This window comes from Argentina silus (assembly GCF_951799395.1).
Source record: "Argentina silus genome assembly, chromosome: 22".
NCBI classification, from domain to species: domain Eukaryota; kingdom Metazoa; phylum Chordata; class Actinopteri; order Argentiniformes; family Argentinidae; genus Argentina; species Argentina silus.
Genome location: NC_139676.1, coordinates 5,150,909 through 5,162,161, shown reverse-complemented (window position 1 = coordinate 5,162,161; position 11,253 = coordinate 5,150,909). Strand labels below are relative to the sequence as shown.

Sequence of the window (11,253 nt, the reverse complement as noted above, 5' to 3'; positions counted from 1 at the left end):
ATTCCAATGTATTTGTCATCACTAATATTTATGTTGTTTGCTTTGTCAGTGAGATCACAATTCTCTCACAGTATGGGCCTTGGGCTTGATTTAGTCCTTGTCCAGGAATTTAAAACGCCAAGGGAATGTGTGTGTGTACGTGTGTGCGTGTGTGTGTGTGTGTGTGATGCGCTCTTCACAGGGACCCGACCGTGAAATAGCCCCTCAGACAAGCGGCACATTGTTGAAGAGGAAACATTCCGTAAACGACTAGAGATCTGGCAACCCGGGTCCCTGGCAACACTACACACGTGTGTGTGTGTGTGTGTGTGTGGGAGGGGGGGGTATGGGGGTGAGAGAAAGAGAGAGAGTGTGTGTGTGTGTGTGTGTGTGTGTGTGATCTGTCATTCCCCGTTCCCTGGCAGCACTACACACGGCCCCTGTCATGCGCTCCTCCAACATCTGTCCGCGAGGAGCTGCGGCCGCCAACATTCCGGAACGCGGAACGGAACGCGTGCGACGTTCCAACAAAGACAACTGTTATCTCCAGCTACGTATCCTTCTTAATAAAAGTAGTCGACAAATGTGCACACTAGCGTAGTTAGGCCTACTTAAATACCACTTAAATTGTCCTCATGGCAAACTTACTTGGAATAATTTCATATGTGCCTTGTCCCAACTTTTTAGGCCAATCCGTCAATGGGAGAAGCATCATTCCGTGGACTATCATTAGAAGCAGATGCAGCGATGCATCGGCCTATTCCATCAAACACCAGAATAAAACGTCTTATTTTAGAGCTAACTTCATAGGCCTACAGGACTTTGGATAGGCCTACACGGACTTTGGACTACACCGTTTTTGGCACGGCACTTTTTTAAAGTCATTTATTTCGGAATCTGTTAATTCATTGTTTTGATTGACAGCCGAAGTCTTTCAGGGGCTCTCTTCTTTCTGGTCGGTCCCGCCCAGAAAGAGAGCGCACAAAGCGGCCAGTGGCTGGACATGAGACAGGTCCCGCCTTACTGGTGTGGTTTCAACAAGAGCCACAGTACACGGCTGATAAGCGGCGTAAAGAAAACACATGTCGGGGAGAAGTGAGGGGACTCGGGTCAATGTCTCCCTACTTACCGAAGTTTGTCATCACAGAAGGGAATCGTTGAATGCCTATCCGACTTCCAGCTCGAAGAAACCCATTTTTATGGAATTGTCCACAGAAGCTCGTAGCCGAGAAAATGTTGAAAAGCGCCGGGAAACAGTGCATAGTCTCGTCCGCCGGAGCGACTCTCACCTGTCTGGTGATGATGGTTCTTCTCGTCGCTGTTCGACTCCGAGGAAGCCCGGTGAACGACGTTTCTAACGGGAGAGATGTCGAAACGCGCTCGCTGCAGAATATGGATCATCTGGACAAAAGAAGCGAGACTCCGGCTGACAACAGTTCCGGGGAGAAGTCGCAGCCGACACAGGTGAAGGCTTTCTCGGCTTACATCAATAAGTTGACCCGGGGAAAGAGAGCGGTGGATCGACCCCCACGCACGAGTGAGCCGCCCCCCGTTGAAGACCTTACCCCGGCGGATCTCTTCATTGCGGTTAAGACCACCAAGAAATACCACCGCTCCAGATTAGATCTGCTAGTAGAGACGTGGATCTCGAGAAACATGCAGCAGGTAGGTCTATATATTAATTAAGCACTGACATAAACTGTATCAACTTGTGAATACTCAGGGGCAAGGCTATGTGAGAAATATTTATAATATTTATACTTCATGGACTTCAAACTTCCGTCAGTTAAGTTGTCTGGTTGAGGTTACTTCTAATTCTCCATGACAATAAAGTGAATTGAAATGAAACTGATACATTAAGATCCTAAGGGAAAACAATGGGCTGATTTAAATTCTCAAATTGAATTTCAATACACAGTTTTGCACTGAGAGAATTACAATTCAAATTGACCCCAATCGGACCCAGTCAACTGTCCTAGTTAAATACTGTACTTGAAAGTATTTTTGAGGTGTACTTGATTTAGCTTTGAAGTTTGCACTTTTGGGGCTAATCCTTTGGTCTAATTTCTCATTGTAGCATGCGATCTAAATCAAGCACATGCTTCAATGACTTAAAATCAATATGTATTAGACCCAGGTCCTATCCCAACCTTGTTGTCCAGGGGCTATCATCTCAATGTTTTGGAGCCTCAAACCTCCTTCTCTCTCCCCCTCCCCCTCTATCAGCCATGAAACATGATTAGTTCTGCCTGCTCACTTTTATCCTTTGTAAACCGGAGTCAGAGAACCTCCCGAGACAGAGAGCAGCGGAGAAGGAGTGAAAAAGGAGATGGGCTTTCTCTCTTTTCCCTCTTTGTCTCTCAGAGAACGGTGGGAAAGGATATTGTTTGAGCCATCGTATTGAATAGAGGAAGGTAGCATTGTCTGAGAGAATGAAAGAATGTAGGCTACACTTCCAGAGACTTTGAGAGAGTAACAATCTCTTTGTGATGAGTTGTTGCAATAAGAATGAATGCTTGTCTTTTGTTGCCTTTGCGAGTGGATCCCAAATGTTTCTGAGACCCCCCGTCCCCCCGTCCCCCCCCCCACACACACACACACACCCTTCCTAAAACGTTTGAAGTGTTTGTCAACCCACCAAGTCCTGCTGGAGTGGGACTTGAACCTGCGACCCTGCATCAACAGTGCAAACACACTGACTACATTACCGACTGTTCCACGCCGTACCAGACCTCTACCGCAGTAGCCCTCTCCCAGGTTGTCGTGGTAACCCCAGCCTGCCCCATGTTGACATATAAACATAGAGAGGAAGGCAGTGTTTACCCACAACACACACCAACCAATTTTGTGAACTACTTTTCATGAGTATGTGAACGCTTCAAATGAACTTAGACCCCTTTGAACTGAACTGAGACCATCTCGGGGACAAATAGATGCCATTTAGCTGGCAGGCTTTTATCCGAAGCAACTTAAGGTACAGTGAGTGGATGAATTATTTTTATTTTTTTTTGTAAAAGTGGTACCAGTGGGAATCAAACCCACAACCATGTTCTACCAACTAGAAAGAGGGAGAGAATGAATATAGGGTGCAGGGGATTGTGTTTGTGAGAGAGAAGTAGGGCACACACACATGCACGCGCCTAATACTCTCCTGTTATCATCATATTATCTATGAGGTGACACATTCTGAAGGTCATCTCCTCCGTGTGTGTGTGTGTGTGTGTGTGTGTGTGTGTGTGTGTGTGTGTGTGTGTGTGTGTGTGTGTGTGTGTGCGTGCGTTCATCCTCTTAAAAAACTACACCTCATCACTTCCCACGAGAAAGACAGAGAGTTCCCAGGGCGTTTGTTTTGTAGAGGTAACTCACTGTGAGAAAGTGTGTGTGTGTGTGTGTGTGTGTGTGTGTGTATGTACACACTGAGGGATTTTCTTACAACATACTTCCAGTATAGGGGCGGGGCAGGGAAGCAGGTAATGTTCCACACTTGAGCGTGAGAGAAGACATGGGAATGTAGCCCTGTCATGATCACACCCCTACCTGTCCCACGCTCTGTCTACCTGACTGCACACCGCTCTGCCTGGCTCAGCAAACAGTAGGAACCAGCTACTCGGCTGCCTAAAGCAGTAGTATCTCTCTGTCTCTCTCTCTCTACTGGACTCATCTCTCTCTCTCTCTCTCTCTCCTAGACTCATCTCTCTCTCTCTCTGTTTCTCTCTCTCTGTTTCTCTCTCTGTCCCCCTCTCTCTCTCTCTCTGTGTTTCTCTCTCTCTCTCTCTCTCGTTTTTGTTTGTTGTTTTTGTCAAATCGTGGCCCACTAACCTTCTCACTCCCCCACCCTCTCCCCTTCTCTCTCTCCCTCTCCTCCCCCTATATGTATGGGACAATGTTGTTTCCTCTGTGCATTCTTAACAATGGGCCACATCACCACACGCACACACACACATGCACACACACACGCACCCACACACACACACGCGCACACACACACACACACACATGCAGGCTGGTTCCTCTCTAGGAGGTTTAAGAGCTCAGAGGAAATGACATTGGCTGACGAGAACACACAGCTGGAGAGAAAGACCACTGACACACACACACACACACACACACACGCACACACGCCTCCCTCAATGCCTCTCTCTCTCTCTCTCACACACACACACACACCAGAGTAGGGAGAGCCAATATAGAGGGTGAGAGAGAGATCATTGTTTTGCCCAAACGTCTGTAATTGAATTTGCTCTGCTTGGCAGGGGGCAGGAAAGGACAGGGGTGTGTGTGTGTGTGTGTGTGTGTGTGGACTGATGGAGTGTGGGGGCTAAAGCAGCACTCAGGAAGCCAGCAGCAGCCAGGCAGACCCTTAGACTCCCTCCCTGTGCTACCCCAGGAAGGAAACACACACCCTGGGCTTGGGAGACCCCTATGTCAGACCTTACGCTACCACACACACACACACAGTCATACCCGACCACCCTTCCTTTCACCAGCGACAGACCCTAACCAAACATAGACTTTGCTATTCTAACCAACCATGAGAAACAAGATACATTCAAGATACTGTGTCTCTATGGAACCTTGTTTGTATTTGACACATTATAGAGAACTAGACTCTGAGACTGGTTTCATGTTCAAATGTATAACAGAACACATTTGTCAACAAGGAAGAAGAATAGAATATGCCCCTCCCCCCCCCGCACGCACGCACACACACACACACACACACACACACACACACTCCACCGATGGACTATATACATGTAGGCTACGTTTTAGGTAACTCTGTTGTACTAACCAACTGTATGTTTACAGAATGCTGTAATGTTTACAGAGACGTTTGTGATTTCTTGATTCACCCAGTGATGCCAAGTCATTCAGTATGCAGTGGGAACTAGTGAAGTGGGGATCACACACACACACACACACACACACACACACACTTGCAAGTCTGAAGGCTGAAGTGGGAGTAATTTCAGGAATGTGTCAGAGAGACTTGGGAACAAAGAGACTTCCCACAGGAGCTCAATGTCTAGTTAACCACGGCAGCTGTATGCTAATACACAGTCAACACTGTGTGTGTGTGTGTGTGTGTGTGTGACTGATTCCAGATTCAGAAACATAAAAGGCCTACTGCCACACACCCACATCTTAACTTTGTCTACCAAAGTTAACATAGCCACCAGTTGCTTATCTTTCACCAGTAACTCTGCCACACACACACACACATGGGACCAGGCAGCAGCTGTTATGGCGTTGACTGATGTTAGGTTTACCTTTGCCTTGGCTCAGATCCAATATCAGCACTGGTGCTCCATGCTGCCCACTAGTGTGTGTGTGTGTGTGTGTGTGTGTGTGTGTGTGTGTGTGTGTGTGTGTGTGTGTGTGTGTGTGTGTGTGTGTGTGTGTGTGTGTGTGTGTGTGTGTGTGTGTGTGTGTGTGTGTGTGTGTGTGTGTGTGTGTGTGTGTGTGTGTGTGTGTGTGTGTGTGTGTGTGTGTGTGTGTGTGTGTGTGTGTGTGTGTGTGTGTGTGTGTGTGTGTGTGTGTGTGTGTGTGTGTGTGTGTGTGTGTGTGTGTGCGTGCGTGCACACGTGTGCGCCAGGGCGGAAACAGGTGCTGCTTCACCTGAGGTCAGAAACACACCAGCTAACAATGATGGAAACTAGTGTGTGTGTGTGAGACCCCACGACCATGTGTGTGTGTACGTGTCCCCAACTGGATAATGTCATAGATCAGCCTGCCAACAGTAACCTTGATTCATCACAACATGACTCAGGAATACCCTGACTACAGTGTGTTTGTTTGGTTATAAAAAAGTGTTTTTGGACAATAAAGGTTATTAAGCAGACATTGACCTGTGGATTTGAATAGAGTGCCGTGGTATTGTTCAGTGCAATTGTTCATGAAAATAACTGTGTGTGTGTGTGTGTGTGTGTAAGATTTGAACAAACAATCATTGACCTTGTGTGTCTTTGTGTTTTTCAGACGTACGTATTCACAGATGGAGAGGATGAGGTTCTGAGGAAGAGGCTGGGTGAGGACACACACACACACACACACACACGTCCATGGTGCTTATTTTGCACAATGAGCTGTAGCTTTGTGCCTTTTACATACACACACACACCATATTCATTCACACACCTTTTTTGCTGAGTAGCATTGTTATTGTTATTTTTTACGAGTGCTACTTACAGTGTCAAAGTACAGACAGGAAGCTCCGGCTCCACTACAGGAAGTCACAGATCAGCACAGGAAACCAGTTGTGTTACTACAGCAGAATGACAGGTCAGGTTGGAGATACAACCACAAATGTTGCTGACTGAACCCAAACCGTTTCCTCCAACAGAGGACGCAACAAAGAGCACTTTTTGTGGATAGTTGATGGAAATGGCCTTAACTGATTTAGTGCTGAGGGTGAATAAAGTCGGCCAAATTCTCCACATTCTAGAGCGCCACGGGTGACTTTATTGACCAAAAATGCCACGAATTATGACGCTTCGTTTTGTGACCAATCAAAGTACTGTTGCTAGGTAAATACCACATAAAAACACGTGGCACTCTAGGTGGTGAGTGTTCCGGAGTTCTTCGGCAGTTAGTGAGTTAAACGTAAGTACTGGGAATACATTTAGAAACATGTTTTGGATATTAGATTTATTTATTTTTTAATTTATAATTATTTAACCTTTATTTATGCAGGGGAGTCTCTCTGAGACCAGGGTATCTTTTTCAGGAGAGATCTGCTAACAAGGCTCAAGAGAAAGAAAAACAGGAAAAAACAAGAAACAGACCAAGCAAGACATTTAAAAAAACAAAGAAAGAAAGAAAAAATAGTACAATGAGCTAGGAGAAACATATCCAGTCCTCTTTGACACAGTTCATTACCAGCATATTCAATTCCCTCAGAGGCGTTAGGGAGTCAATTTTTACAGAATCTTGGAACTATAACCTTTAAGACAGACGATGTATGTTCAGTTAGCCTGGGAGACATTCTGTTTCTGCTTGACATCAACAACTGAGTTGGATGCAGAATATTGCAACCCGGCTATCGGTCAATGGCTTGTCAGTGGAATGTATTGTAACATTTTGATACTGACATTGGTTTTGTTCTTTTCTTTTCTCAGGGAGTCACCTGATCAACACAAACTGTTCAGCGCTCCACAGTCGCCATGCGCTCTCCTGTAAGATGGCCGTCGAGTATGACACCTTCATCACCTCTGATAAGAAGTAAGAGACTCTCTCTCACACACACACACACACACACACACACACACACACACACACACACACACACACACACACACTCAATGGTGCCAACACAAACACACACAGATATGAATGCAGTAACACACACACACACACACACACACACACACACACACACACACACACACACACACGCACACACAAATAGAGAACCCAAAGTTACAAATACACTCACACCTTCGTAGTATATCCACCCATCCATCCGTCTATCCAACTGTGATGTCATTTGGTGGTTAACCCCTTGGTTGCTGTGTAACCCCCTTCAGGTGGTTCTGCCACGTGGATGATGACAACTACGTGAACATGCGCCCCCTAGTGAACCTCCTTTCTCACTACAACCACGCCCACGACGTCTACATTGGCCGGCCCAGCCTCGACCGACCAATCGAAGCCACCGAGAGGCTCGGCGACAGCCACACGGTAGGCAGACAGGCACTGGGTCTGGAAAAAAAACAAAAACAAAAAAATTTAGCCCAGGATTGGGCAACTTAACCCTGCTAGACCTGGTGTTGGGGTATGTTTTTGCTGTAGCCAAGCAGTAACACACCCGATGTCGCAAATCAACTGATCGAAGTGGCTTTGTTATAGAGATGAATCAGGTGTTGTTGCTTCTCGGCTGGGAAAAGCGGGTCTGCGCCCACACCAGCTCTGGCACCAGAAGTGTAGGTGTGATCACATCGGTGTCTGTTGCACAATAAGGTGTATGTTAAATGTGTGTTGTGTGTTGTGTGTTTCCAGAGGCCGGTGCGCTTCTGGTTCGCCACAGGAGGGGCGGGCTTCTGCGTGAGTCGTGGCCTCGCCCTCAAGATGAGCCCCTGGGCTAGGTGAGAGAGAGGGACTGTGTGTGTGTGTGTGTGTGTGTGTGTGTGTGTGTGTCTCTCAGTGTGCAACACTTATTATGTGTGTGTGTGTGTGTGTGTGTGTGTGAGATCAAAACAGATGACATTTTGGGGGTATTAACTCTTTCTCTGTCTATTTACAGCGGCGGCCATTTTATGTCGACAGCAGAGCGTATCCGTCTCCCTGACGACTGTACAGTGGGTTACATCATCGAGGCGTTGCTAGGGGTGGGGCTCATCCGCAGCCCCCTCTTCCACTCTCACTTGGAGAACCTCCAACAGGTGTTCCACAGTGAGATTCACAAACAGGTACACACACACACACACACATACACACACACACACACACACACACACCGACAACAACTGCCCCACACGAGATACACAGACAGGTGTTCACACACACACACACACACACACACACACACCGACAACAACTGCCCCACACGAGATACACAGACAGGTGTTCATACACACACATACATATACACACACACACACACACACACAAACAGCTTGTACAAGGAGTTAAAGATATGGACCTATAGTATTACCTTTGAAGACTGCGTGCACCACTTTAGCGTTTTATGGTGCCGCACTAAGAGGAACATGATAGGATCTACTAAATGATACGCTCCAGCCTGGCGAAGGCCAGCTGCACGTCTGTGGTCTAACAGGTGCGGTTGTGTGCGGTTGTGTTTTTCTCCAATCAGGTGACTCTGAGTTACGGCACGTTTGAGAGCAAGAGGAACATCGTCAGCGTGAGAGGGGCTTTCTCATTGGACAAGGACCCTTCCAGGTACGAGAGGGAGAACAGTTGTCTGTGTCTGTGTGTGTGTGTGTGTGCGCCTGTATGTGTGCCAGAGGGAGTTTGAGATTTTGCCCTCAGGCCGTCGTTTCAGGGCTCCTGTTAGGAGGACTAAAAGATTTCATGTTTCCTTCATCCCAAGCGCTATTGATATGCTTAATGGCAAACAGCACTTTGGCTGTGTTCCTTGTACTACCCCTGCACATTTTGCACACTTGCACTTTTTGTACTTGGGATGAATTTCCATTTCTCTGAACTTGAATCTGTATGTTCTTGTCTGTGTAAGACCTGTCTAAATGACAGAGAGCGTTTCATCACACACACATACTAGTCAGCCAGTTTCAGAAATAGCTCAGGCTAGCAATAAATGTGTTATGTAGGTATGTACAGCTGTGTGTTTTCACTGTCACAGTGGGTCGTTTCCCTGCTTTGTCTGAAAGAAACGTGTGTGTTTGTGTACGTAAGTGTGTGCGCTTGCGTGCATACATGCATGTGCTTGTGTGTTCTTATTTTTAAACTCTCAGCAGGCAGTTGCCATGCATTGTGAAGCTCATTTCCTCCACTCTCTCTCACCTTCTCTCTGTGGGGGTTCTTTCTCTTTTGTGTGTGTGTGTGTGTCAGATAGATGTTTTGTATGTAAGGCATGTAACATTCACTTAGTGTGCAATAAAGGTGTGTTAAAACTCAATCTCTCTCTCTCTCTCTCTCTCTCTCTCACTCAGGTTCAGGTCAGTACACTGTCTGTTGTACCCAGACACTCCTTGGTGTCCCGCCCACATGAGGTACTAGAACCTACCAGGAGCGGAGACGCCGATTGAGGGATGTCAAGGAGGACCGGAGACCAGGGACACAGACGCAAAGCAGCGGCCACCACACCTGATCTAACAACCTGGTGTTTCAGCATGTCATCTAGCAATCTGCTGCACTGCGCAGCCCCGGCTGCAATGCAGATGACGTGGAGCGCAACCATCGGTTCATTTGTCTGGACAATGACATTGTTCTATTTACTCTGCTGTGTCTCCCTTGGTGTCAAAGTGACATGCTAGAACAGTTGGACCGTCGGACTGGTTACTGAATGTCTGTTTGTCACTTGATCCCCCCCCCCGTGACCTTTGACCCCCTTCACCTCTCTGACCCCATGAATCCTGATCCCTTGAGGCCGAGAGGTCACAGTGAAGGGAGGCGTCGGGCAACAATACAAGACGAGCAACAGTGTTGGTGGTTCCTGAACGCAGCTCGCTCTGTGCTGGTTTTGCAGCTCTCCGAGTGTTTGTTTCACGGGGCTGACGCTCAAGAGGTGTTGCGCACTATTTTGTGTTGAAATGTTTTTACCCTTTTTGCTAAGTTGAATGTCTGTGCATCCGCTTTCTTGTTTATACATTCCAATTGTCTTCGTTTTTGAAGCTGTGAAGGATCGTATTCAAAAATGTTTCACTTGTTTTTCAATATGGGGAGATTTTGATGGATTTTAGGTCAATCTCAATAGACTCTGGATATCCTCAGACAAGTGAAGATGTTGTTTTAGTTAGTTTGATGATATTCAGTGTTATCTTTTGTTACTTACGACTGCTCAGGAGTGTTATTCTGAGTGGCATCATGACAAAGCACTTTGCTGTGAGTTCCTAAACTATCAGAAATATGGAAACAGTTGAATACGGCCTCATGAGCTTATGTATTGATATGGAACACAGACAGACTCTGCATCTTACGATCAACCTGTGTCTGTCTGTACATCTTTGATTAATGTTTTGAACCATTTTGGAAGACGTTTGAGAAACATCAAATCCACACATTTTAAAGTTGTCATGTACTCAGACTGTCCTGTGTGTGACAAACTGACCCATACTGGGTTGATTGTATTGATTGTATTTGAAGCTATGTTTCTCACCCGTGCCTTTTTTTTAAATATACATTTTCTTGAAGCCTCGATTTCTTTTCTTTACTGGTTTCTTTCCCAAAAGATCAACAGCATCTCAAGCAGCTAAATATCAATGTTTTTATTTTCATTATCTTCATTTGCTGAAATGTGCTTTTGTTAAACTACAAATGTATTGTTGATGTTAAAATGTGGCTGTTATACGATGGAGTAGAATGAAGTTTCTCCTATACACTGATCTAAAATCAGCTTAGCAGTTTTCCCTCCAATGGCTAATGGGAAGAATTGGGGATGTTAAGCTGATCCTAGATCTGTGGTCAAGGGCAGCCTCTATACATGATGTACTCTCCAGTATCTGGACTATAGAGATCATTTGGATATGAATACTAGTGAAAGAGTCTCAGGGGTTTTAAACCTGATTACGTCACTATGTCTCACCACAGTGGTTGCTATTTTTTGCTTTTAATAAAGCGTTACAATGCCTCAAAGTA

At 46.1% G+C, this 11,253-nt stretch overlaps 1 protein-coding gene across 1 annotated transcript; it reads left to right on the top strand.

The window, feature by feature from the left end:
- The first annotated feature begins 1,064 nt into the window (after nucleotides 1-1,064).
- Nucleotides 1,065-11,253, top strand: LOC310821374 (beta-1,3-N-acetylglucosaminyltransferase lunatic fringe-like). Its single transcript, XM_083693393.1, has 8 exons — nucleotides 1,065-1,644; nucleotides 5,959-6,007; nucleotides 7,098-7,200; nucleotides 7,506-7,659; nucleotides 7,978-8,063; nucleotides 8,222-8,387; nucleotides 8,792-8,877; nucleotides 9,609-11,253. The coding sequence occupies exons 1-8, from the start codon at nucleotides 1,141-1,143 to the stop codon at nucleotides 9,673-9,675; spliced, it is 1,215 nt and encodes a 404-aa protein (XP_083549519.1). The 5' UTR covers nucleotides 1,065-1,140; the 3' UTR covers nucleotides 9,676-11,253.